Below are 26512 nucleotides of genomic sequence, written 5' to 3'. Positions count from 1 at the left end.
ACAAATAAACCTGAGAATAATATCAGTTTACTACCACTGGCAAAAAAGAACCATTTATTAAAGTAGATACAGAACACTTGTTTGCTCAAATTTTAATACTGCTTTACATTTTGTTTGTGAAACACTTCCTATTTTAATATGTTTATAACCAAAAATTTCAACTCATTACAGGTTTTTCACTTGTCAGACACACATTTGATAATCTTGAGGGGAAAAATACATCAAAGGCATATATACAATTATAGAAGTTCTTATTATACATGTAGCATGGAAGATACATTTATTACTTTTTACATATTCTAGAAGACCTTCAAATGAAGATAAATAGACTCAAACTGGTTGATAAACTTCTGATGGTTGAGGTCCTTCATTTTATTTTTTGTGATAAGAAAATCCAAAATTATTAATGTTGAATTTCTCATCGTACATTCATCTAAAAATACAGTAAAAAAACTTGTAAAGGTTGTAGATTGGTTAATTTAGGTGTTTTATAGTGGCTTATTATCTAGTTAATTGACTGCTGGGGATATCTGCTGAAGAAAGAAACAAATCTGGAGAAAATTCTCCCAGTTATTTATATCTGCTAAAGAAACAAAATGAAAACAGAAAAAATAGTTGCAAAGCCACGTGATGTTATATTCTGGCTTAGTCCATCATGTCTTGATGTGTTTTCTTTTTCATAAAGGTAAAAATCTGAAAAGACAGACATTGTGTTTTTTTCCCAAAATATAGATTTTTAAAAAATATATACATATAATATATAGAAGCTGAAATTATGCAAAACCAATGAACAAAACACCACAGTAGAGTGAGTAGGTGCAGCATATAGATTATAAAATGTCCCCACAGCAGTTTGGGGCTTCCCCCCCTTTACCTGTTTCATGATTTTATAATCACACCCAAGTATTATCAAGCCTGAAATAAAGGCACTACTGACATCAGGTAGTGCAAAGAGCTCAGATACTTCTTTAAGAATAAAATACTTTAAATGAGTAGATGAAAATGCAAAATGGCACATTTTTCCAACTCATTCCAGTGTCAAAGCTTAACCCAAACATCTAAATATACAAACGCAGCCTGGAAAAATTTTAGTGCAAATATGAAAAGTAACAGCATAATTTAAAGTTACTTAAATAAGGTATTGTGAGGGTAGGGATTGTTCTAGGAGGTTTCCCTCGGGGCAGTAAATGTAATGGCATCTGGTGCAATGTCTTGTTAGAACTTTTAAAAATCAAGAAGACAAATCAGAGGTGAAAACTCACCTACTAAGTATTTATTATTTTAAATTCTAAGGGGAGACTAAAAGGGTGATTTATTGAAGCTCAAAATATTTTCTTAGATTTGTTGATGGGGGTCAAAAATAACATGAGTTCTCCGGAAGTCTGCACACACGATGCTGGTGTTCCGTCGCCTACATGTTAGTGTGTCTGAGAAGCCCGGCGCAGGGCTGCGGGTCCCATCAGAACGTCTCATCATCATTGCAGTGGGTGGCCCAGTGCCCGAACACCTCACAGATTTCACAGTATGGACGCTCCTCGCTCCGACTGCCATGGTGTGTGGAGTGGGGGGGGTCCTCCGACGCCTGCGCCTGGGTGGGGCAGTCCTCGGTGTCGTGGAGGTCAAAGCAGTCACATATGTCACAGAAGAGGCGAGGTTTCTTCTTGGACTGTTTCTCCTGGTCGTCACTACAAATGTTAACATGTACAATCAGAAACTCATATCTACCAGATGAAGTTCAAGAGACAGTATCACTCTCAAAGAACAAAAAATAAGCAGAATTAATTATGGCCAAGTCTGGGAGCCTCAAGTAGACGTTCTACAGTCCACATTTTAAATTTTCACATCAAACCATTTGTAGGGTTATATCACTCTCTTGCCAGATTTATGGAAATCGATTTATGGCCAAGGCAATTGTTTTCTCCAATCCACTGGAGAACTTAACTTTAAAAACCTTTATTTAGGTGGAACGAAGGTTCTGATCAGTATTGCTTAATATAAAATACCTGTCGTAACTGTTTAGGTCATCCCCAGTCCCATTAAGGGCTGCTTCTGACATCATCTCCACCTTCATCTTGAGGTCTTGATTCTTCCTCTGAAGGTCCACTATTACTGAATTTAGGAAATCGATCTGATTTGTCCGGAAAAAGAAAAAACAAATGTATACAATGTCTAAACGTACACTGGGGTGTCAAGAACACCAGGAAAGTGCACTCTCACACTGTGGCTACAGAATGTGCTGCGCCTCATGGGGGGGGGGGGGCAACAGTGGCCATTACTGAGCCCACGTTTAAATGCTTTATATATACACACATACATACACCAAACTCTATAAAAAGCAAAACCAGTCAACTGTTCCATTAAATTCCGGGACAAATCCAGAACTTTTATGCTCCGTAGATTTGAACAAGTTCAGGAAATTCCCCTCCGACCACCGCTTAACATCTACTGACTGGTGGTCCCAGTGGAACAGTCAGTACACGTTATCTTCAGACAAAAATGAAGGTGTTTCAAAGAGAAGGCTCCAGCTCCCTTTCAGCTGAGGAGACAGTGACAGTGCTCAGGTACCACACGTACAAGGAACACCTGTGCCAAGATTCACTGAGCAGTGGGACAACGAGGTGACCATCAGGAGGAGACACTCTTGTCCTAATGTCTCCTTTCAAACCAAGGGCACTTTAAAAACAAAATGTTTTTACCCTCTTCAACATATAACAAAAAGGTCCCAATTTCTCTAAATATCCACTGAATAAATCCTACTTTACAATATTAAAAATGATACATTTCACTTTTTAAAGAAATACTGGGCCTAATTCTCTTGCCAGGGCAAGTTCTAAAACAAAGCTAGCAATCACCAGCTTCGGGATTATCTGCAGGAGACCCCTTCCAACACTGAAGGGAAGTTTCATTTTCTAAGACTTTATCCTGTTAGGAGCTACACTGCGGGAAGAAGAAAAAGCTACAAAATGGATGTAAGTGTAGTGGGAACCCCCCCCCCAACACACACACACGATCACAAATTAGGAAACATAAAACAAACCATTTGCTGATTGGAAGAAAGCGTTGGCAGCGGCAGATGGAACAAACGGAAGCAGAGAGGAAAGGGGAAAAGAAAACACAGTTAATTGAGTCTATGCTTATCAGACACACAGACTAAGCAGACAACACTACCAGGGTGAGTTAGTACACCTGCTGAATCCTTTCATGTCTTTCAAAGGAGATGTTGGATAACTAAAACAAACTGCAAACTCAAATAAATTTCCCTTTTTTTGAAGAGGATGGTTTTTGTACCTTTGAGTTTTGAACAGAATAAATATATCTAAAATGTCCTATTAAAATTGAAGATGGAACCAGTTGCTCATGTGCAAGTATATTTCCAAACACAGAATAGTTTGCCTCCATATAATCCCATTTTTAAAACTAAGGCTGTTTTGGTAATTTTGGCTTTGGGGAAACAGTTTTCAAGAACTCTTGTCTTTTTAAGGTCAAGAGGAGCAAGGAGGGGCGCCTGGGTGGCTCAGATGGTTAAGCGTCTGCCTTCGGCTCAGGTCATGATCCCAGGGTCCTGGGATCAAGTCCCACATCGGGCTCCCTGCTCCTTGAGAGCCTGCTTCTCCCTCTGCCTCTCTCTCTCTCTCTGTCTCTCATGAATAAATAAATAAAATCTTAAAAAAAAAAAATTTTTTAAAGAGGAGCAAGGAATCTTTTGACAGAGCAATTCTACTTCTATGAATCTGTCCTAAAGAAACACTAGTATATCTGCAAAATGATAGATGTTCAAGATAATTCATTACAACATTGTTCCTAATACACCTGAAAGATCAGAAACATCCCAAATGTCACGTCAACTGACGTGCTATACAGATACTAAAAAGATGCCACCATCTGTGTCCAAAAGGAGAGGAAAAGACAACTAGTTTTGGTTTTTATATACATGTTTTTCTATCTCTGGAAAGATTTTTTTTTTAAAGGTACCAATAAGAATGATAACCTGTTTAAGGGCTTGGGAACTGAGCAGATGGGAGATAGTGTGTGGAGGGAGGTTTTCTACTGTATATATTTTTAATATTATTCATTGTTTAGACCATAAGGTCTAATATTAAAAATATATACAGTGTATTGCCTCTTCAAAAGGTTAAATGATCTTTTAAAATAGTGAGTAAGCCAAGCAAAAAAAGAAAAAAAAGGAGTATTACCTGACTCTCCTGGGCTCTTTCGTCCTCTTCTGCCTGAGTATCAGTATTACCTTATATTTAAAAAAAAAAAAAAAAAAAAAAGGAGGAGGATTCACAACACTTGCCATCTTTTTTCCTGGGTTACTGCAACCAACGGGCCAGTGTCAGACATGTATTTTCATGTGAAATTCCCAAATGGGCCTCTTTGGGAACAGTGCATGGTTTCCTATCGGGCATCTGGAGCCCTGAGGGACGTACACAGATGCTGGCCCTCACCCGCCCATCTTATCCCTTGGGGGGCTGGCCCACTGGTGCGGAGGATGCCCATCACACCCACCTGGAACCTAAGTAGCAAAGCAAGCGATCACTTGCTCACAAAGGGACCACCTCTGCCCCCCATCATGGCAGTGCGCGTACGTCTCCTATTGCTGCCAACACTCCAGAAGAGGGCATGCCAGGCACGCCCCTGTGTGGAGGACCTGTGTCATGACTAGCCCTTATCTGATTCGGTGGTTGGGAGATCCAAAGGCAGATGGGCCTGGTCAGGGGCAGCACTACAGCCTTCCAAGGACATCTCACTAGCAACAGCTCCTCTGCAGGAAGCGGCGGTGTTGGAAAGAAGCACCATGTGGCCCTCACTTTACCTGAGGAGCTGCTGAGCTGCCTCCTGTTTTCTTTGAGTTGAAGCTCCAAGTTCTTTACCTGGAGTTCAAGCTTCGCCTTATCCGACTCCAGAGACTGAACGACGGAATGCAAGGACTTGGCGGAGGCGCTCTCTCCCCTGAGCACTGTGACCTGAAATGCAGTGGGTTAGCTTAGGCTCGCAGCTTGAACAAAAGCAGGAGTGGCATCAGCTCCCTCAGGTGGTACTCTACCTCATTTCTCAGCTTTTCCAGCTCTGCATCCTTTTCAGTGAGTAAGGCACTAGTAATACTGATGGATTTCTGCAAGGAAGCTTTTTCTTCATCTGCGTCTTTTATTAACTTGGATTCTCTAAAAGACCAAAGAGTTAAAAAAAAAAAAAAAAATTTCCAGAAATCAACCGAGAGAGTGGTGAGTGCACAATGGCCCTAGAACGAACACGCAATTAACTTGAGTTAAGTAAAGAAAAAAGTATTACAGGGAAGTTTTAAAGGGGCTGAGGCTATTATGCTTGCAAAATTTTACTTGAAATTTTACTCACTGTGAGGGAGAACAAGTTTACCTAGGCATAGACATGCAGAATCTGCATATCATTGTATCCATTTGAATTTAAAGAAACAAGTTAATAACTCTGGAAGATGTACAATTAACAAAACAAAACAACACTGTTACCCCCAAAGAATTCTTTTAAAATCTACCCCCCCAACTGAATTGTTACTTCTTGAATAAATTATTACCAAGCAATAACAACAATTAAAATACACACATGCAAAGCGGTTATACACGGATGTCATGCAGAGCAGTTTTATGCTGGAGGTATCAATTGGTTCTCACTAATTTCAGTAAACTTTTCGCAACTTCTGAGAATGTGTTTTTGAGATCTCATGGGCCAAAACAGTCGCAAAGGTTATTACTGCTATTCATACTGAAGGAGTGTGACTTTTCATCCACAGAATCTGGAAAGGACTTTACGTCGCTCATAGAGATTAAAGGTAATTACATAAAGGCTGGAACAGAAATGTTAAAATGGATTTCCAGGTGGAGAACGAAAGTACTGCGGGGTGGGGGTGGGAGAGTCTGGAGGGAGGACGTCAGAGCGCTTGGTTTATGTTCTCAGCCTGACTCAGCATTCGGCTGTCAGCAGAGGGAGTGGGACCAGGCCTTAACGAGAGGGAAACATTTATCCCGGACTCAAGGGGTGGAAAAAGGAAGGGGAAGATGAAGGAAGACAGGGAGGGAAGGCAAAGACACAATAGATAGAACCCAGAAGGGCAAGCTACTGTGTGCGTGTGTGTGTGTGTGTGTGACTTTTTGTTGTAAAAATTACATGCATTCAAAAGTGCCAAGGTCATGAAAGACAAGGAAAGACTGAGGAACTGTCACAGACTGAATGAAGGAGGCTGTGGAGGCATGACCACTGAATGCAATGTGGTTTCCTAGACTGAATCCCAGAAGAGGAAAAAGACATTAATGGAAAAACTGGGGAAATCTGAATAAAGTCTAGAGTCTAGATAAGCAAACCGAACCAACGTTGCTTTCTCAGTTTTGACAAACATACCAAGGAGTGTATGATGGGCTTATCAGGGGACACAGGGTGAAGGGTACTCCATGGGGACTCTCTGTGCTGCCTCGGCAACTCCCCTGTAAATCTCCATTTTGAAATAAAAAGGTTTTAAAAATTACATGCAGTGTGAAACAAGAGGGAAAGAGTCCTTGTATCACAAAAATATTTTGGGAAAAACACAGACTGGAAAAAAAATGTCCTAGCTAGCCCTCAGGCCATCCAACCTACAACACTGCATTAATGTAGATGATCATCAGTGAGAGTTCAAAACTTCAACAACAAGCAGCCAAATCGCTCCTGGTTCTAGAAGAAGGAACTGTGTGAATGCAGAGCATGTCATGGTTCAGTCTGTTTTAGAACTGACTGGAAGAATTGGAAACTGAGGCCCAGGTTAGAAATGGCAGAATGTATGTCTGGTTAGTGAGACCCAAGATATCCGGCACATGAATTACAGAATTCTCATGATTTATGGTAAATTGAAATTCTACATAAAGATGAAAATATAAGTGTTGTATTTATCTCATTGTGTGGCTTACACTTATACAGAATAAGTAGTAAGAAAAGAATCTGAGACTTACAGAAATTTCTTGAATTCGACACCCAAGCATGATATGAACACTGGAGAGTGGGTGGTATTGGTGCTGTTAAATCACTAAGTGAACAACACCTTGCTAGGAAATAGGATCTTGTTTAGGTCAAAACAAAGCAAAGATTTTAATGGAAGGAATGGACAGGTACTTCTTCCACCTGGAAAGTAAATATCTGATGTTATCCGAAGTTATCCAAAAAATCCGGGGCTCAAGTTTCAATTAAACATATTTGGTAGTTTATTCTATTGTAAAAACTATTTCAAGAGCTTTACTTGTTATAAATCCAAGTCAAATTTGAAAAATGTAGTTTTAATGTTTTTATTGAAAAATACCAGGATTTGGGGGTTACTGAACAGAGTTAAGTTCTTCTATAATCAGAACTCTAGATAGCCAAAATCTCATAGGGTCTTTGTGTTAGGGAGGGAGAGAGAGACCACCAGCTGGAAGAAGCAAGAATGTACAGGAACCTTCGTCTGCTTATCGCATACACACAACCCCTAAGAGAGGCTGCTTTCTAAGAAGATGGCAAGCAGAACACTTCTTGTACAAGTTATCAAAAGACACATGGTTAAGAAAGGGATCTGCCTTGTGATTTATATACCAAATGACAGGACAAATAGCCTTTGGCAGTTCATCTCTGTGGCAGATCTTCATTGCTGGCTTCTTAGGCTATTTCTAAGCCCTAATCCCATTGTGCGAACCAAGAGGGACTAATTTAAACCATTTATGCTAACATTCCTGACATCTGAGTCACAAACCACACTGCCAGGGGGCCTCTGTTACCTTGAAACCATGCTGGCCAGAGTGACTTGTGTTACTTAAAATATCAAGAAGGGGGGGCGCCTGGGTGGCTCAGTCGGTTCAAGGGCTGCTTTCGGTTCGGGTCATGATCCCAGGGTCCTGGGATGGAGCCCCACATCAGGCTCCTTGCTCCGCGGGAAGCCTGCTTCTCCCTCTCCCTGCCGCTCCCTGTGCTTGCGTGCTCTCTCTCACTATCTCTCTCTCTGTGTCCAGTAAATAAATAAAAAATCTTAAAAAAGAAAGAAAGAAAGAAAGAAAGTATCAAGAAGGGAAGATAACATGATATGAAAGAACAGCTATGGGGGCCAGAAATCTTTCCCCCCAGGGGAACGTATTTGCCAGATTCTTTCCTTACTACTTACTTAAGAAATAAATTCTAGTAATGAAGCAAATACCTTAAAGTGTTACTGGGCAAGCTTTAAAAATGCAAGATAACAAGAACCAAATATTAGAAACATGAAAAGAAATGCAGGTACAGTAAGGAGAGCTAAATTTGTGCTGAAGTTCTTTGCTGTATATAGGTATAAAAACGGCGTGCGTGTGTGTGTGTGTGTGTGTGTATTGCTAAGAATATTTTACAAAACAAAAGCAAGACACAGAGGGACAAAGGCAGCCAAAAAATATATACAACAATTTGTTTTACTAAAAATATATGAAATTTATTTATTATAACGTGGATAGACTTTCTTTAGTCTTACCATTAAAGACACACAGATAGAGCAAAGGAAGCAGGAGTAGGGAAGGGAAAAGAGAGGGTGAAATGAGCATTGGTAAGTAGCGCAAGCCCGAGACAGTCAGACAGTCAGCAACCCACAGTGAGCTTAATGAGCCGAAGTAGCACAGGACCTCTTCAGACTTGGTTATCTTAGACGGTATCGCCAACCAGCTTCCATTCCTGACATTTATCCTGATTTACACTAACTGAGTGAATTCTGACTCCAAAGAGTCCATGTCTGAGATTTGGGCTCTCAAGTCCCTGCAGTGACATCACAAAGCCTAGAGAAGGGAGGGAAGCCAAACATGTTCCCCAGTCTGCTGTAGGCTTCAGTGGACAGAGGAACCTTCGTTTCTCCACTTCCATCAGGCAGAGCAATTCAAGGCTGGCTCTGCTCTGTCAGCTGTCTTGGAGCCTGTTTTGAAAGAGGTCTGCCTAACTTGGAAACCCGTTTCCAAAATAATGATTACATGTTTAAGTTAGGAGAAAAACCTTTACTACATGTTGCTTGCAATTCAATGTTCAGATACCAAAAGACCGTAGCAAATACAGGACAATGCTACCACTGAATGGTAAGTAGTTTGTGCCTACAGGTCAGGAATAAGTTCTGCACTTCAATATAATGACCATTTGAATGACACAATTAGATACTATCTTGACTGTGTATGTTCAATTATCACTTCTCAATTAAACTCTTGACTAAGATCTCAGTTCTTGCATGAATGACTACATTGCAAATACCTTTATGATTTAGGTACTTGCCAGCCTTTTAAATTAGGAGCATATCAAATTCTTTTCAGTACTCCATGCTCAATTTACTTAACTATTACACACACAGACCTACATATGAATCCATTATCAAACTGGCTTTTAGAGAGCATTTAAGGGCCCAAATTATTAGCTGAAATATATTTGCATTCAGATTTTAGACATAACGTTCCATAAGGATTAATTTGACAACAGAACAGTGCTAAATAGGATGAAGCTAGGTTTTTTAAAATTTTCACTTTCAGAAAAAATTACCATCTCTATCTGCATTTATTGATATAAAGAGTAATTTTCAAGTGACAATCTCCTAAACTTATCCAGGACTTAAAATGGGAGCAAAGTTAGTGAAGTAAGAAGTGGCCTTAACAAGCACCCAAACTTGGTCCATCCTTTTAAGCTGTGAAAAAAGTCACAGGCCTGATAACATTTTGAAAGGCATGTAATTTAAAGTCACATGGTAAAGACTAAGGAAGCATAGCAGCTTTACTCTATTAAAAAAAAAAAAAAGATTTAAGAGTAACAATAAATAAATAAATGTACAGTGAGAAAAGAGCCAGCATAAAAATCTGAAGCCCTTGGTCTTAGGCCTGCATCTGAGTTCTTGGCCAAGTTGCGTAACATTTTGGGCTTTCGTTTCATGGTTTGTAAATGCAAGCCCCGCCGAATATTTCACTGGGTTGTTCTGAGATTGAGTTTGTGAATTATGAATACAAAGGGATAATGTCAGTACTTGCTGACTTACACCAGCCCATTTTCATATGCTCTCTGACCAGAATGTCACAGGAATAAGCCCTATTAGTTTTTTTCACACACCCCTGGTAACTGCATAGGGAGGTTCTCAAAACAGAGCCTTATCTATGTAAAATCAAATATCCACACCCCCCCCCATGCAAGGGGGCAGAACTATGGGGGCCTGCACACAGGTGCTGGGGAAGGAATGGCAGACCAGTCACCACAGCTCACGGTTGCCTGGAGAAAAGCTGGCTGGACAGGGAGGGGTGGGGGGGAGGCTGATGAACCGTACGCACATTCTGGTATGAAACTTTACAGAAGAACGAATCTAAGTATTTCTTAATTAAAAAAAGAAAGGAAGAAAGGCACCCCGGGACTGAGGCCGGACATCCTTTAGAATGTAGCTTGTGGATCCCACTATCTGTGGGTTGACTAAAGCCCTCAGTTCCTAAGCAACTGCCATGTTGGTGGGAGCAAACACTGTCAGAGCAAAACACGCGAGTCAGTGGTAAGGGAAACTTCCTTCTCTCTGACAAGAATAAAATACTTGGCAAGAGCATGGACGATTTCTTGATTAAGATATTCTTAAAGAGTTATTTTTAGTTTCATTAACAAAAAAAAGGTGTGTCCCCACTGCGCTGCCCATCTATCTACTCAGTACCGCACAGGCTGCCGTTCTCAGCAAGAGCACGCACCACGTCTACTTGGCGTGCAGCATAAACACAGAATTTCTCTAGACACAAACTGCACATTTTAAAAGAGCAGACAGAGACTGTCAGGATACAGAAGCATCAGGCTTCTAAACGGTTATTTCTCTGGGCCGGTTTATCCTTACTCAAAAGTGCTGGAAGGTTTCCATTTTAATATCATTTGATTATCATGAAAGAGTAACAAATAACAAGGCTCTTTTCTAGAAAAATAGAAACATTCAAATTGATGCTAACACATTATTATTGAAAAGTTAAAATTTTTATATAATGCAATCAGTATTTATACACCGATTAATTACTCTATGTAAAATTACAGCATTTTTAGCTCCTGAAAATGAGGAGGTGACAGCAGTATAATGAGACAATCTGATCTTAGAACACTTCTGAATAAATGCAACTGAAGGAGGCTTAAAAATTAACCTATTCTTTGTCTTGGTAATTAATACTGTAACTTTTGCAAATACATTTTCATCATTTATCAGTTATGAGCACCAAACTATCACAATCCAATTTTCTGAAAAGAAGGTGGTATGTTTTCTACAAGTCACCATACGCATCATGTTCTGACATTTTCCTAATTAAACACATACACGCAACAATAAACACAAAAAGAAAGCCTACCTCTTTTTCATTTCTAACAACTGATTATTGAGCACAGATCTCTCCTCTTCTAGCTGGAAAAAAACACACACACAAAAAAGTTCAGTTCGTTACAGAAGTCCACAGAGAGACCTATTTCTCATTCCACATGTCCCATTCCCAGGCTCCGGGACAGCTAAAGCAATGGGCCTTCCTCGCTGGCGATGAAAAAAAGAGTAGTGGTTAGTACATCATGTACAGTTGTTAATTTACAAATCACTTATGACCCGAATGACTCTCCTTCCTCAGAACAGGCTGTATCTTCAACATTCAATAAATGTTTCATTCATTTCTTAAATGAATGAGTGAAAGCCTCACTGTTAACATTCTGGCTCCTTCACCGAAATCACACAGATCAAGTGTCACTAACTCATGGGGAGGCTAGGAACAGGCTGTTTACTCCTCCTGGGCTTCATTTCATGCCTTCCACATTCCAGGAATTGGTTTCTCACCTATAAAACGAGGAAGTTAGAAGAGAATTTCCAGTAGCCCTTTAGTTCTAAAATTCTATTATTCTATGAAGGGCGAAAAACAAAAGATTCAGTTAATTAATCCTGTGAGAGAAGACTCACCCCCACCCCCTGGTCTGTACCACACAGAGTTTATTATATTGAAATACCAATTTCAACTCACACTGTTAATAAAACTAAGGGGTGAGGGGCGCCTGGGTGACTCAGTGGGTTAAGCGTCTGCCTTCAGCTCAGGTCATGATCCCAGGGTCCTGGGATGGAGCCCGTGTCCCTGTCCTAGGGCTCCCTGCTCAGTGGGGAGCCTCCTTCTCCCTCTGCTGCTCCCCCTGCTTGTGCTCTCTCCAACCCCCCAAGTAAATAAATAAAAAATCTTAAAAAAAAAAAAAAAGCCAAAACCTAAGGGGTGAAAACACTCCTTTGTGGGTTTTTGTCCCCCCAAATCAAAGAATAACACCAGACTATGGAACGGTTTCCAACAGCCAGAATTTAAGCTCCTAGCTCACTGTATGTAGCTATAGCCTTATTTCCGATTTTGTATCAGTTATGCATATGTTTTGCTATGAGGTCTTCATACTATTAAAGTTCTTAAATATACATAAACATGTATTTTGAACATAAAATTATATTTATTACAAAATCTATTGAGATTAAACATTCAGTTTTTTCAATGTAAACTCTGCTTTCCTAGTCCACTAGAGATGTATGCTTTTGCTGCATGAGTAATTCACGAAAAATATTTAGAAATTTTTAAAGAGTGAAAGGAAGGAAAAAGGGTGGTAGACAAACCTTAAAAACTAAAATAAGAGGGAGAACATCTGGAGAGTGGGATGTGGAGATGAGAGGGGTTTTCTTTTTTTTTCTTTACGCCCTTTTATACAGTTTATATTTATTTGTTAAACAAGGAAGCTGTTTTATAATTAAAAGTAGGTACTGAGAAGTACCTACAATGAAGACAAATAAAGGCAGATAATTCGCAACAGACAAAATACAAATTATTAATAAACGTGAAAAATCATTCAACATTTTAAAGAACAAGTATGCAGAGATTTTCCCTCTTTCTTGGAGGGTGCATTGTGCCTGAATTTCCATGGAACAGAAATTTGGAATACTTATGGTACGGATTTCTTTATGAGACATTTTTTCCTTCTTCTGCTCCAGGACCCAATCCAGGTTGACAAGTTCATTTACTAGTTACATTTCTTTAATCTAATTCCTCACTGTTTCCTTATTTTTTGTGACCTTGACATTTTTGAGGCACTCAAGTGCACACAATGTCAATTTGGATTCATCTGATGTTTCTGTATGAATAGAGTCAGAGCACACACTTCTTGGCAGGAACACCACAGAACTAATCCTGTGTTGTCCTCAATAGGGATCAAAGGACACACAATGTTGTTTTTTGATGAGGGTAACTTTGATCACTTGGTTGAGGAAGTATCTTCCATGTTTCTCCACTGTAAAGGTATTTTCTCTTCTTTGTAATTAATACGTATTTTGTTAAGAGATACTTTGAACATGTATAAGCATCCTGCTCCTCAGCAAAATGTCAATCCATTTCTTTTAGCACCAAATGATGAGTCTTCCCTAAATAAAATACTACCATCATGGTTACCCAATAGTGATTTTCTAATTCCATCATTTCACCTATTTATTAGTTGTCATTTCACCATAAGAAAGGGCCTTCGGTTTTCCTCCATTTATTTATTTGTATCTACCTGTTTCCATGATACATCATGGTTTCTAATGTTATTCAATAAGGCTATACTCCATAACTATATTTCTTCTGATGTTCAAATTATCTCAGATTTGGCCAGTGGGAGCCCCTTCAACATGATTATGATGTGCTTTTGACTAATCTCCAATATTCTTTTTTTTTTTTTAAAGATTTTATTTATTTATTTGACACAGGGAGAGACAGCGAGAGACGGAACACAAGCAGAGGGAGAAGGAGAAGCAGGCTTCCCGCAGAGGAGGGAGCCCGATGTGGGGCTTGATCCCAGGACCCTGGGATCATGACCTGAGCCGAAGGCAGACGCTTAACGACTGAGCCACCCAGGCACCCCTTAATCTCCAATATTCTTTAAGCACTTCCTTGCTTCCTGGTATACAAGATATTCCAGGCTCATCTTGTACTCTCTCTGTCCCAGCCCTGGAATCAGCCATTTCTCTAAGAATCTTTTAAATGCAGAAGTACACTTAAAACCAAAATCTAGGTGCTAAGTGTATTCACTAATATTGGAGTGTTGTTGCTTCTAAGCCCTGTCAGTGGACTTGATCAAAATTTAAAACTGCTGGTCTTCAAAAGATACTCTTAAGAAAGTATAAAGACAAGCCACAGACTCGGAAAACACTTGCAAAACACAACCTGATAAAGAACCTGTATCCAGAACTTACTAACAACACTCACAACTCAATAATATGCATAAAACCAATTTAAAAATGGGAAAAGAGGGCCCCTGGGTGTCATAGTCAGTTGAGAGTCTGACTCTTGGTTTCTGCTCAGGTCATGATCTCAGGGTCCTGGGATGGAGCCGTGTGTCAGGGTCCGTCTCAGCATGGGAATCAGCTTGGGACTCTCTCTCCCTCTGCTCCCCCCTCCCAACTCTCTCTCTAGAATAAATAAATCTTTTTTTTAAAAATGGGCAAAAGATCTGAATAGACACTTGACCAAAGAAGAGAGATAAAAGGCCAATAAGCACATGAAAAGATGCTCAACATCATTAGTCAACAGGGAAATACAAATCAGAACACTTGAGATACTTGTGTTACAATTTCTAGTTTCATTCCATTGTGGTCAGAAAACATACTTCACATGATTTCAATCCTTTTAAATTCAATGACACTATTTTATGGTCTATTCTGGAGAATGTCCCATGTGCATCTGAGAAGAATGCATATTCTGCTCCTGTTGGGTGGAGTGCTCTACAGATGACTGTTAGGTCTAGCTGATTCATAGTGTTATTCAAGTCTGTATCTCCTGTTGAACTTCTCTCTAGTTGTTCTATTTGTGAAATAGGGTATTGAAGTTTTAAGTCTCCAACTATTATTGTTGAATTGTCTATTTCTTTTTTTTTTTTTAGGGTTTTAAAGATTTTTACTTATTTACTTGAGAGAGCGAGAGTTCAAGCAGGGGGAGGGGCAGAGGGAGAGGGAGAAGCAGGCTCCCCGCTGAGGAGGGAGCCCGACTGGGGACTCGATCCGATGACCCGAGCTGAAGGCAGATGCCTAACTGACTGAGCCACCCAGATGCCCTATTTTTTAAATTCTATCCATTTTTGCTTTGCATATTTGGGGGTTCTATTACTAGGTACATATATAATTGTTATATTTTCTTAATTTTTTATCACTATAAAATGTCTTTCCCTGTCTCTAGTAACAATTTTTGTTTTAAAAGCCTATTTGGTCTGGTATTAGTATAGCCACTCCAACTTGCTTTTTGTTACTGCTGGCAGGGAGTACCTTATTCCATCCTTTTACTTTGAACCCATTCGTGTCTCTGAATCTAAGCTGTGTCTCTTACAAACAGCATATAGTTAGATCATCGTTAAAAAAAATTCATTCCGGGGCGCCTGGGTGGCTCGGTCGTTAGGTGTCTGCCTTCGGCTCAGGTCATGATCCCAGGGTCCTGGGATCGAGCCCCGCATCGGGCTCCCTGCTCCACGGGAAGCCTGCTTCCCCTCTCACACTCCCCCTGCTTGTGTTCCCTCTCTTGCTGTGTCTCTGTCAAATAAATAAAATCTTAAAAAAAAAAAAAAACTGAACAGAAAGTATAGACATTTCTCATACACTCCCTGTCCCCACACATGCAGAGTCTCCTACACTATTAACATCCCACTAAACTTACACTGACACATCATTATCACCCAAAGTTCATAGTTTACTTTAGGTTCACTCTTTGTGGTGTACATTCTAGGAGTTTTGATGAATGTATAAAGACATGTATCCACCACTGTAGTATAACCAAAATAGTGTCACTGCCCTAAAAATCCTTGGTACTCTCCCTATTCATCGCTCCTTCCCTCTTTACCCCTCCCACAACCACTACCTTTTTCTCGTCTCCATAGTTTTGCCTTTTCCAGAATGTTGCATCTTTGGAACCATACGATAGGTAGCCTTTTCAAATTGGCTTCTTTCACTTAGTAATATGCATTTAATGTTCCTCCATGTGGTTTCATGGCATGATGGGCCATTTCTTTTTGGTGCTGAATAATATTCTATCATCTGGATGACCACAGTTTTATTCCCTCACCTACTGAGGGACATCTTGGTTGTTTCCAAGTTTTTGGCAACTGTGAATAAATCTGCTATAAACACCCATGCACGGGCTTTTGTGTGGATTTAAGTTTTTAGTTCATTTGGGTAAATACCAAGGAGCACAACTGCTGGATCTTATGGTAAGAGTATGTTTAGTTTTGTTAGACACTGCTGAACTGTGTCCCAAAGCAGCTGTACCATTCTGCATTGCCACCAGCAATGAATAAGAATTCCTATTCCTCCACAATTTCACCAGCATTTGTGTTGCCAAATGTTTTAGATTTTGGCCATTCTGATAGTTGTATCATATTATTGCATTGTTAATTCACAATTCCCCAATGACATATGATGTTCAGCTACTTTTCATATGCTAATTGCCATCCACATACCTTCTTTTTTTTTTTTTTAAGATTTATTTATTTATTTGAGAGAGCGAGAATGAGAGAGAGTACATGAGAGGGGGGAGGGTCAGAGGGAGAAGCAGGCTCCTCGCCGAGCAGGGAGCCCGATGCGGGACTCGATTCCGGGACTCCAGGATCACGACCTGAGCTGAAGTCAGTTGCTTAACCAACTGAGCCACCCAGGCGCCCCATCCACATACCTTCTTTGGTGAGGTGTCTATTCAGGACTTTTGTCTATTTTGTAATTGGGTTATTGATTTTCTTATTGTTGAGTTTTAAAAGTGCTTTGTGTATTTCGAGTAACAGATGTATCCTTTGTATATTTCGTATATTTTGTATATTTTGTATATTAGTATATTTCGAGTAATCAGATGTATCCTTTATAAACATTTTTTCCAAGTCTGTGGCTTGTCTTCTCATTCTCTTTTCACACTGTCTTTCACAGAGCAAAAGTTTTTAATTTTAATAAAGTTCAGCTTATCGATTCTTTTTTGTGGATCATGTCTTTGGTGGTCTTGTTCCTAAAAAGTCACCACTGTACTCTAGGTCATTTAGGTTTTCCCTGGTCTTATTTCCCAGGAGTTTTATAGTTGTGCATTTTACGGCTTATGATCCATTTCAATGCAGTTTTCATAAAGGATGTATATATTTGTGTCTAGATGCACTTTTTTGCATGTGGATGTCCACTTGTTACAGGACTATCTCTTGAAAAAAAAAAAAAAACAATCTTTGCTCCATTGTATTGCCTTTCCTCCTTTATCAAAAATCGGTTGTCTATAGTTATGTAAGTCTATTTCTGAGCCCTCTGTTCCACTGCTCTATTATTTTCTCAATCCCACACTGTATTGATTACTATATCTTTATACTAAGTCTTGAAGTCAGGTCGTGTCAATCCTTCAACTTAGTCGCTCTTCCTCAATATTCAGTTGTCTATTTGGGGTCTTTCACCTCTTCATATAAACTACAGAATCAGTTCTCAATAGCCACAAGGTAACGTGCTAGGATTTTGACTAAAATTTCATTAAATCTACAGATCATGTTGGGAAGAGCCAACATCTTTTTTTTTTTTTTTTAAGATTTTATTTATTTGACAGAGAGAGAGAGATTGCACAAGCAGGGGGAGGGGCAGAGGGGGAAGCAGACTCCTCACTGAGCAGGAAGCCCAATGCGGGGCTCGATCCAGGACCCTGGGGGATCATGACCTGAGCCAAAGGCAGATGCTTAACCGACTGAGCCACCCAGGTGCCCCAAGAGCCAACATCTTGACAATATTGAGTCTTTCTATCCATGTACATGGGCTATCTCTCCATTTATTCAGTTCTTCTTTGATTTTGTTCATCACAGTTTTATAGTTTTTCCTCAGAAGCTGTACACATTTTGTTAAATTTACCTAAGTATTTCATTTTGGGGGGTTGTTCATATAAATAGTATTATGTTTTCAATTTCAAATTCCACTTGTTCATTTCTGGTATATTAAACAGTGATTTGACTTTTGTGTATTAAACCTTGTATCCTGAAAATCTGTTGCAACCACTATATATATTTGTATTTTCAAATACACACACATAGATATGATGGTTCTTTGTCAAGAATGCTGTTGATTGTGTGGCTACAGGGCGGGGGACTGTGACTGAGTGAGGCCAATACATACGAAGTAGCTCTTTACACAGTGCATGTACATGTCAACTTAGTCTCTAATTTTTATTCCTGGTTGCTTTCTTCCACTTTCTTTCCACTCTATCACCTCATGTATTAGTCATACTCTCTCTGTAATTTGTTTATGCTTTTCTCCTTTTTCTTCCCTATTTTTTCTCTTGCAAATGTTTTAAACTCACATTCACTAAATAATCAAAATTAACATCACCAATAAATGGGATAAAGCAACATCACATGCCTCTTGGAAGGATACATCAATTATCTTCCTGCTAAAAATGCATAACCATCACGATTAAACATCACACAAACCCAAAATGAAGGCTTTTATACAACATCATTGGCCTGTTCTTTAAAAAAAAAAAAAAAAAAGTCAAGTCATAAAAGACAAAGGCAGAAGCACTCCAGATAAAGAAAATGAGAGACTTGAGTCAGTGAATGAAATGCATGATCCTGGACTGGATCCTGATCCAGATGGGGGGTGGGGACTATAAAGGACATTTACTGGGACAACTGCTTAAACAGGAATATGGTCTGTACATTAAATAATAGTGTTAAAAATTCCTGATTTTGGTAACTGCACTGTGGTTAGGTAAAAACAAGTCCTTACAGTATATGAGTATTCTGTGTTCTCTTTTTATAGCTTTTTGCAAAGTTTGAAATAATTTCCAAATAAAGTTAAAACATGAGTCTATTCTTATCTGTAGCTCCCTGAGCTGTTAGCTTAGTTGTCTATTTACTTGCATTTAGTGCTCACACCAGTACTAGTCCTTTGGCCATAATTTCTCTTTAGCTAAGTCCTGAATTTTGATTCATGGCCAGATTTTATCAGCAAACAGCTTACTTTCCAGAAGGACTCACAGATCCTACAGCTTCTAAGTTCTTTCATGATGTTTTTTCAGATGTTTTTCGAAAACATCTGCCTATCTTCTTATCTGTGTAATAACTGCCAGGATAGAACACTCCTGATCATATTTTCTGTCCCTTAGAACTTTGGGAACAGTGTGGCACAGTTTTCTGGCATTGAATGTAGCCATCGTGGGTTGGTTGGGTTTTTTTGTTTGTTTTTTACCTTTTTATAAGGAATATGCCTTTTCTGCCCGGGCAGAATTATCTCTGTATTTCTGAATTTCATTAATAACCAGTGTATGTTTTGGTGTCAATTGCTTTGGACCAATATCCTCCTCCTCCACCACCACCAACCGCCCTTAGTTCCCTGATTGAGCTTCCATACAACCTACCATGTCCTTCCTGTATGCAGACTCAGTTCCTCACTTGGGGGAAATTTCCTTATTTTATCTCCTAACATTTTCTTCTGTTGCATATGTTGAATTCCTTACCTCAGAGATGCTAATTATACTCATTAGGATTATCTATGTCCTCCACAGCTACTATCTTTCCTCTGATGCTTCAATATCTTTGTTTCCCTCTTTATTATGACTAGCTCAAGCCTTTCCTTCGGATGTTTAGAAAAGTTCATTAGGCTCCTTTCTGTTTCTGATTTATTTAGCAGTCCTGCCATGGTGCTGTTTTGGTCTTCACTCAGTTCCTTTACTCTTCACTTCTTCTGTTCCACTTGTGTCACTTTATCATCTCTTTGAACCCTTGTTTTATTTAAGTCACTGAGGTTTTTATATAACACAAAGCAATTTTCCACTTTGGGTAATGCTTTCTCATGGCCTGAATCCCTCACCTCTCTTTGGATTCCTGTGTTCCTTTTTTTTCTTCTTTTGGTACAAAAGGCATTCGAGGGTTCATCTTATTACGGGCAGCTCTACCTAGACCTTCTGTTTGTTCACATGTGATATAAATTCATTTTCCCTGATACCTATTCAACTTCATCTGAGACCTTTAATCTTCATCTCCAGGGTAGTACGGGAAAACTGGGCACCGTTGCCTACACATCTCTGTAGCTGGAGGGCCGTAGGACAAGGCTGGAGGGGGTGATTTTAAGGGGATGTACACAATCTGTTGGAGGTCTCTTTTGTGGATTTTTCCTTTAGTGCCCCCTCTGAACAAAGGTAATCCTATTCCTGCAGGAATATGTCTTCAGGCTTTAGTCTCGGGCAGATACTACAAAATTGTCTTTTTCAACATCTATTCTCACCTCCTCTGCTGCCTTCCCTTCCCAGGGATGGGAATGCAGCCTCATTTATGGCTGGACGTGGTTACATGACACTATTACAGAGACAGGAATTTTCCTCTCCAAATTAAAAGACAAAACCATGTAAAGAGAGTAAAGAGAAGGCCTTTCTGTCTTTCCCCACTTTGGCCCTCCCCCACTTCCTCCTGGAAAGTTTTGCAATGCCTGGAAGTGCAAGAGCCCTGGTGACCAAGGGGTTGACTATACATGCTAAGGGTAGCAGCAGAGCAGAAAGAATGGGCAGGGTTCCCTGAGGACATTCTTGAGTAGAGGACTCACCTGGACTGCCCACCTGTGGACTTATTATCATTTGCTAGGAAGCCCTCCATCTTTTTACTTAAGCCACGCTTTGTTGAACTAGCTACGGAAAATGACAACCAGTAGCTCTTCCTGCCGCTGGTAGAATCCTGCGATGGTCAAAGAGGGCTTCCAGCCTCAAAGATTCTTCTGTGACTTTTCTCCCAGGCTGACAATTCACCTCTTCAATTTAATTTCCCCTAAACTGGGTTTGGCAGAAGGATGTGGAGAAGCAGAGGGATTTGGGGTCACCTGCATGGCTCAGTCGACTGAGCGTTGAACTCTTGATTTTGGCTTAGGTCATGATCTCAAGGTTGTGGGATCAAGCCCTGTGTCAGGCTCTGTGCTGGGCATGGGGCCTGCTTGGGATTCTCTCTCTCCCTCTGCCCCTCCACCCCTTCTCTCTCTCCTCTCTCTCCCTCCTTCTCTAAAAAAAAAAAAAAAAAATTCTCAGGATTTTGCTACACATTTTCTTTTCTCTTACCACTGGGAACAGTGTCAACAGAGTCAAACCACAATCATGTTCCTTTTCTTGGTTGTCAATTTTAATGTTTACAGCATGAAGCCAATTGGCTTTATTGGATTTTCCTGGAGACATTTTTTTAATAATCAGAAGAATGTGTTTACTTCATTAGGTATTGAGGGTGAAGAATTCTGTGATCAGTTTCACTCAGCCCTACTTGCCCAGAAGTCTCCGAGCCCAGATTAAAACTACAATGGCTAATGTACACTGTTTTAAAAAATAAACTATGACAAGCTAAAAACAGTGTTGCCTTGGGGGTGCCTGGTGGGCTCAGTTTGTAGAACATGTGACTCTTGATTTGGGGGTCATGACTTAGAGTCCCATGCTGGGCAGCAGAGTTTACTTAAAAACAGTGTTCCCTTTCTAAACATTCACATCTGCGAATTCAACATTTGCAGGCAATTATTCACAAATCAATCTAGATGGTAACCCCAATTTTTTGTAGACTGCATTTGCTGTAACCTCTGTCATAAAGAAGTGTTGATAAAGTACAGTTATTGAGATCTAATCCCTGTCCAGTTTCTACAAACCAACTGTAACCTCATTTTGCAAATAACTGGGAAGGGGAATGGGGGGAGAAATCAACACTGTTGCCAATGTAACAATGTATCTGCAATCCTTACAAAGGGGAATACATGGGAGGTTTGGAAACTATGTATCAGACATTTCAAAAGTAACTATTTCAGGTGACTATTTCTATAGAAGAACTCACATTATTATGATTATTTTTAGTATTCTCTAGGAAAGGAAATAATGCTCTGTATCATTTCCATTAATCTTGAAACTACATGACCCTGCCTCATTTTGCACTGTATGCTTCCACTCTCCATGAAGGGCACATGCCCCGCTCATTTGGTGATCAGGCTTCTGGCAACCACAACTCTCTATGACAAAGCTATGATGCTGGAAGTAACTGAAATCATGTAAAAAAGTAGAAAGAGCAGTCAAGGTTTCTGCATCCTGAGGCCCTGGCTAAAAACAAGATATGCATCTAATCACTCGCTCATTCATTCGAACCTACATACCATGCACTGTGATTCCCACCATCTCACAGCCTGTGTGGGGAGAAGCATAAGAAACAGCCACAACACAGAGCTGTGAGTGTGACAGAGGATCGTGGAGACTGCTACCTGAACACAGAGCAGGAAGCAGCTAGCCCTGAGGCTGGAGGTCTCGTTCCCCACGTGGGGATGGGGGGAGAAGAGCCATCAAGGTGGACATGTGAACGGCAGCTGACCAGATGTGGCAGGAGAACACGAGCCAACAGCGTGGACGGTGTCAAAAGAGGAAAGTCAAGACTGTAGGTGGTGGGGCCAACTGTTCACAGAGGATGGAAAGGAAGCCACGCACTGGTGCAGTCACTAGGTAAGCGATGACTCAAGCCAGAGTCATATCAGTGGTGCACTGGCGGTGGCGAAAAGCAGACTGCAAGCGACTGGGAAGAAGATGGGAGGTGAAATTAAAGGCAGAAAATAGTACTGCTCTTAAAAGTTTGGAAGTAAAGAAAAAAAGATTGGGCTATAAGTGTGAACATAATGGCAAGAGTTAGAACCACTTTTAAGGGGCACCTGGGTGGCACAGTCAATTGCGTGTCCAACTCTGGGTTTTAGCTCAGGTCAGATCAGGATCTCAGGGTTGTGAGATGGAGCCCCATGTGGGGCTCCACGCTCGGCGGGGAGTCTGCCTGAGATTCTCTCTCTCCCTTTTCCTCTGCCCCTCCCCCTGCCATGCTCATGCACCCTCTAAAATAAATAAGTAAATCTTAAAAAAAAAAAAAAAAAAGGACCGCTTTTTTTTTTTTTAAGATTTTATTTATTTATTTGAGAGAGAGAATGAGACAGAGAGCATGAGAGAGGGGAGGGTCAGAGGGAGAAGCAGACTCCCTGCCGAGCAGGGAGCCCGATGCGGGACTCGATCCCAGGACTCCAGGATCATGACCTGAGCCGAAGGCAGCCGCTTAACCGACTGAGCCCCACCAGGCGCCCCAAAAAAGGACCGCTTTTAAGAGAATGAGAAGGATTTCCCAACCCACAGAAGAGCTGAAGTGGCAATCACACATTGCAGCCACCGGCCGGGATGCAGACAGACTTTGGGAGGGACAGTGACAGTCTGAATGGAGAAAGGAGACCGAAAACACCCAAAGCAGATGCAGAAACAAAATGTGGTGCCTGCATCCAATAAATACCATCCAGCCCTGACTCCTGCTACAACACGATGAACCCTGAAAACAAGATGCTGAGTGAAAGAAGCCAGTCACAAGAGGTCATCACAAGTGATGGGAAGTGACTGCTTCAACAGATAGGGGGTCTCCTTTTGGGGTGATGAAAACGCTCTGGAACTAGACAGAGGTGACGACCGCACTGCATGATGAATGTACCAAATGCCATTATACACATACACATATACAATGTATACACATATACATTATAAATGGCTAAAACAGTAAAGTTCATTACGTGTGTTTACACACACACACACACACACACACACACACCCTGAAGCAGCATGAAACCAGTCAGGCCATCAGGAAGGAAAGTGAAGGTGAAAGCCAACAGTCAATGGCGATTATATAATTATGACAATCTTCATAATCGTCAGTTATCAAGAAGAGGTAAGTTATGTTAACCATGAGGGTTGAACAATACGAAACTGCAAAACAAGCAATTTCATATGGTTCAATCTACTCTGTTCCTTTTTCAAAGACAGGGCAATCTGACAGTCTGTAAAGATTTCTGTCACTATTGATGCCAGATATACCAAGATCTCACAATCCCAACCAATCCTGATTTTTGCTCCCCTCCCCCCCTAAAATAAGTACCCCACTTGGGAAAGGCAACTTCCACAATTTCCTTTGGAAAGGAGAATGTCTGATTGGGAGCACAGACAAAAAAGAATGCACACACGTGGGTTTTGTTTCTGGTTTTGCCAGCCCTGTTCCAGAGAACTAGGAACAGAGGAGTCCTTCCAACTCCAAGATACAATACTTCACGGGGGCGCACGATGTCCACTCGTCAGTCAGGTCAAATGAGAATTCCTATTTAAAAGTGGAAACTAATATCACTCCCCAACTTTGACCAACCAGTCCTGCTCATTATCAGCCCTCCTAATCTCAGAATATCCTACATCTTTTTAAATTGATAAAGAGAGAGTAGGTTCTACAAAATCACTATCTCAGGGAGGCGGGGATTCTTTTATTTCGATAAATGACCTCACATCCAATTGACAAACAGGAAATCAAATAGCCCTCATTGTGAAGGAAGTAATCCCAGTGAGATGCTGAAGATGCAGAACAGATTCTGGGGTGTCTTGGGCTTTCTAAGCAAAAAAAAAAAAAAAAAAATTATATATATATGTATTTTTTTTTGCTGCAGGAAAAAAAAAAAAGAGAGAGTACATTTCTATAGCATTTCTTGACCCCCACCTACCACATTCCTAGCTCACAAGTTTTTCTTTCTTTCTTTTTTATCCAAAACAATAATAATTATGAAGTAAGTAGAACTAAGTTTTAGTCTCAGTATAGGATAGGAGCAGGGGAGCAGGCCCCAAGTTAATCTGACATGAGTGCAGGTCTTGGCTTCACTGCCTAGATGTGTGTCCTTAGCAAACTGGTCCACTTTTGAGCCTCAGCTTTTCTACAAAATAACCTTCCTATCTCAGAGGTAAGTTATGATGAGTGTGAAACAGACAAAGCCATCAGCTCGATAAATGTTTAGTGAATTACGATGCTACTACATGAAGGATCAGGATAGAACTCAGGTCCTAGGTCAGTATTTAACACATGCCCTGTCAGGCTCATCTGCACTGTCTTAAGTTTAGAAGGTAATGTTCCTGTAGTAATACAATTAAAATTCTTTCTTTTTTCTAAAAGCAAGGTTTCTGCCAAACATGGTGGCTCTGTAGTATATTTCTAAACATAGCTGATCAATAACTTGACTTGACTACAGTAAGTAATAAAGTGAAATTTATAATTTTACAAAAGTAAGCAGTACTCGGGGCGCCTGGGTGGCTCAGTCATTAAGCGTCTGCCTTTGGCTCAGGTCATGATCCCAGGGTCCTGGGATCGAGCCCCGCATCAGGCTCCCTGCTCTGCTGGAAGCCTGTTTCTCCCTCTCCACTCCCCCTGCTTGTGTTCCCTCTCTCACTGTGTCTCTGTCAAATAAATAAATAAAATCTTTAAAAAAAAAAAAAGTAAGCAGTACTCTAGATTCCTGGAGATTACACAGTAAGAGTAACAGAGTCAGTGAATTAATCAGTCTTGTGTAGACTAAGGTGGCTTCTAAATTATTTTAGATGGCTGATTCTCTCCTTTTTTTTTAAAATAAAAAACAGACACTATAAATATATGTGTGTATATCTGTGTGTGTATGCATATATTTATATTTGTATTTATTTACTTCAAAGAAAGAATTACCCGTAATCCTCCTTGGTAATCAATATCATTGTTAACAAGCTCTACCATTGAAGCCTATTATTTAGTTCATGCCCATTTATTTCTCTTCTGAGTAAAACACAGAACTACGAAGGGTCTAACAACCTATCCTTTAAAGGGAAGTCACTTTTCTTAGCTGATCCTTGCACACGCTGTTCCGTAACACCCTTCGAAGTCACTGACTTCCAAATTTCTAGTGACAAAACCTTTTCAAAAGGAAGGCAATCCAAATGTCAACATGCAAAAGGAAAGAGCACGGGAGGCAGAGAGCCCTGCAAAGCTCTGCCCAAGGAAGCATGATGCCTCCTTCCACTGCTTTCCGGTTCTGAGCGACAGAAGCAAGAAATGTAATCAACAGTCCAGTGAAGGTCACAACATGAGAGGAAGGGGTGATCTCTCTGTGTTCCTCCCACATACGGAATCTGCTCTCTCTACCAGAGATGGTCCGGGAGGTCGAGGGAAACGCCCCTCTCAGAGATCCTTCTCTTGCAAGAACTTAGTGACACACCGAGAGAGCTACCCAGTGTTTTAGATGCTCTAGTTTGTGCCAGGAAAAAGACGACCCCATCTGGTTTCAAAGGGCTTCTCTTTCTCATGAACTCCAGTTTCTCATACACGGACTGAAGGAGAGGGCAGGAGCCCTATTGAAGCCAACTCTTCCTGACCCAAATCAGAAAATGGCGAACACTTCTTGGCACTATGACCTGAACGAGGGCAAGTCAATTACTATCTTCATGCTCCTGTTCCCTCTTCTACAATTACTTTAGAAATAATGACAGGGCCATCCTCCAGAATTACTGTAAAGATTGAGAGGACAGCTATCATTTACCTGTGCTTGTCACCTCGTAAGAGCCAGTGAATGGGAGCTAGTAGTACCAGAAGCATCATCGCCATCCTTGGGTCTGGACAGATGGGACATTTCTTTCGTGAAGAATATTGTGGAAAGCTATAATAAAGACTTTAACGTCTGAAATCAACTCTCCAAAAAGTGCTTTCACCACAAACTGCA

At 40.5% G+C, this 26512-nt stretch overlaps 1 protein-coding gene across 11 annotated transcripts in view; it reads right to left on the bottom strand.

The window, feature by feature from the left end:
* Positions 1-22: 22 nt before the first annotated feature.
* The window catches only part of CLIP1 (CAP-Gly domain containing linker protein 1), a 118284-nt gene continuing 91794 nt past the window's right edge, over positions 23-26512 (bottom strand). For 10 of the 11 annotated variants that reach the window (XM_064578298.1, XM_045887736.3, XM_064578304.1 and 7 more), the window contains 6 exons: positions 11316-11368; positions 5048-5165; positions 4817-4967; positions 4194-4243; positions 2004-2128; positions 23-1685 (listed from right to left, as the gene is read on the bottom strand). In XM_064578298.1, the coding sequence (XP_064434368.1) occupies positions 1460-1685; positions 2004-2128; positions 4194-4243; positions 4817-4967; positions 5048-5165; positions 11316-11368 (723 nt within the window). In that variant the 3' untranslated portion in view covers positions 23-1459. Of the gene's footprint in view, positions 1686-2003; positions 2129-4193; positions 4244-4816; positions 4968-5047; positions 5166-11315; positions 11369-23782; positions 24390-26512 lie in introns of those variants that run through there. The other variant, XM_064578306.1, reaches the window with a different exon arrangement.

Source organism: Mirounga angustirostris, unplaced genomic scaffold (genome assembly GCF_029215605.1).
Source record: "Mirounga angustirostris isolate CCGP_5_RB_7025 unplaced genomic scaffold, mMirAng1.0.hap1 SCAF_14, whole genome shotgun sequence".
In the NCBI taxonomy this organism is placed as follows: Eukaryota; Metazoa; Chordata; class Mammalia; order Carnivora; family Phocidae; genus Mirounga; species Mirounga angustirostris.
The sequence above is the reverse complement of the archived record's forward strand: the minus strand, read 5'-3'. Positions and strand labels throughout refer to the sequence as shown.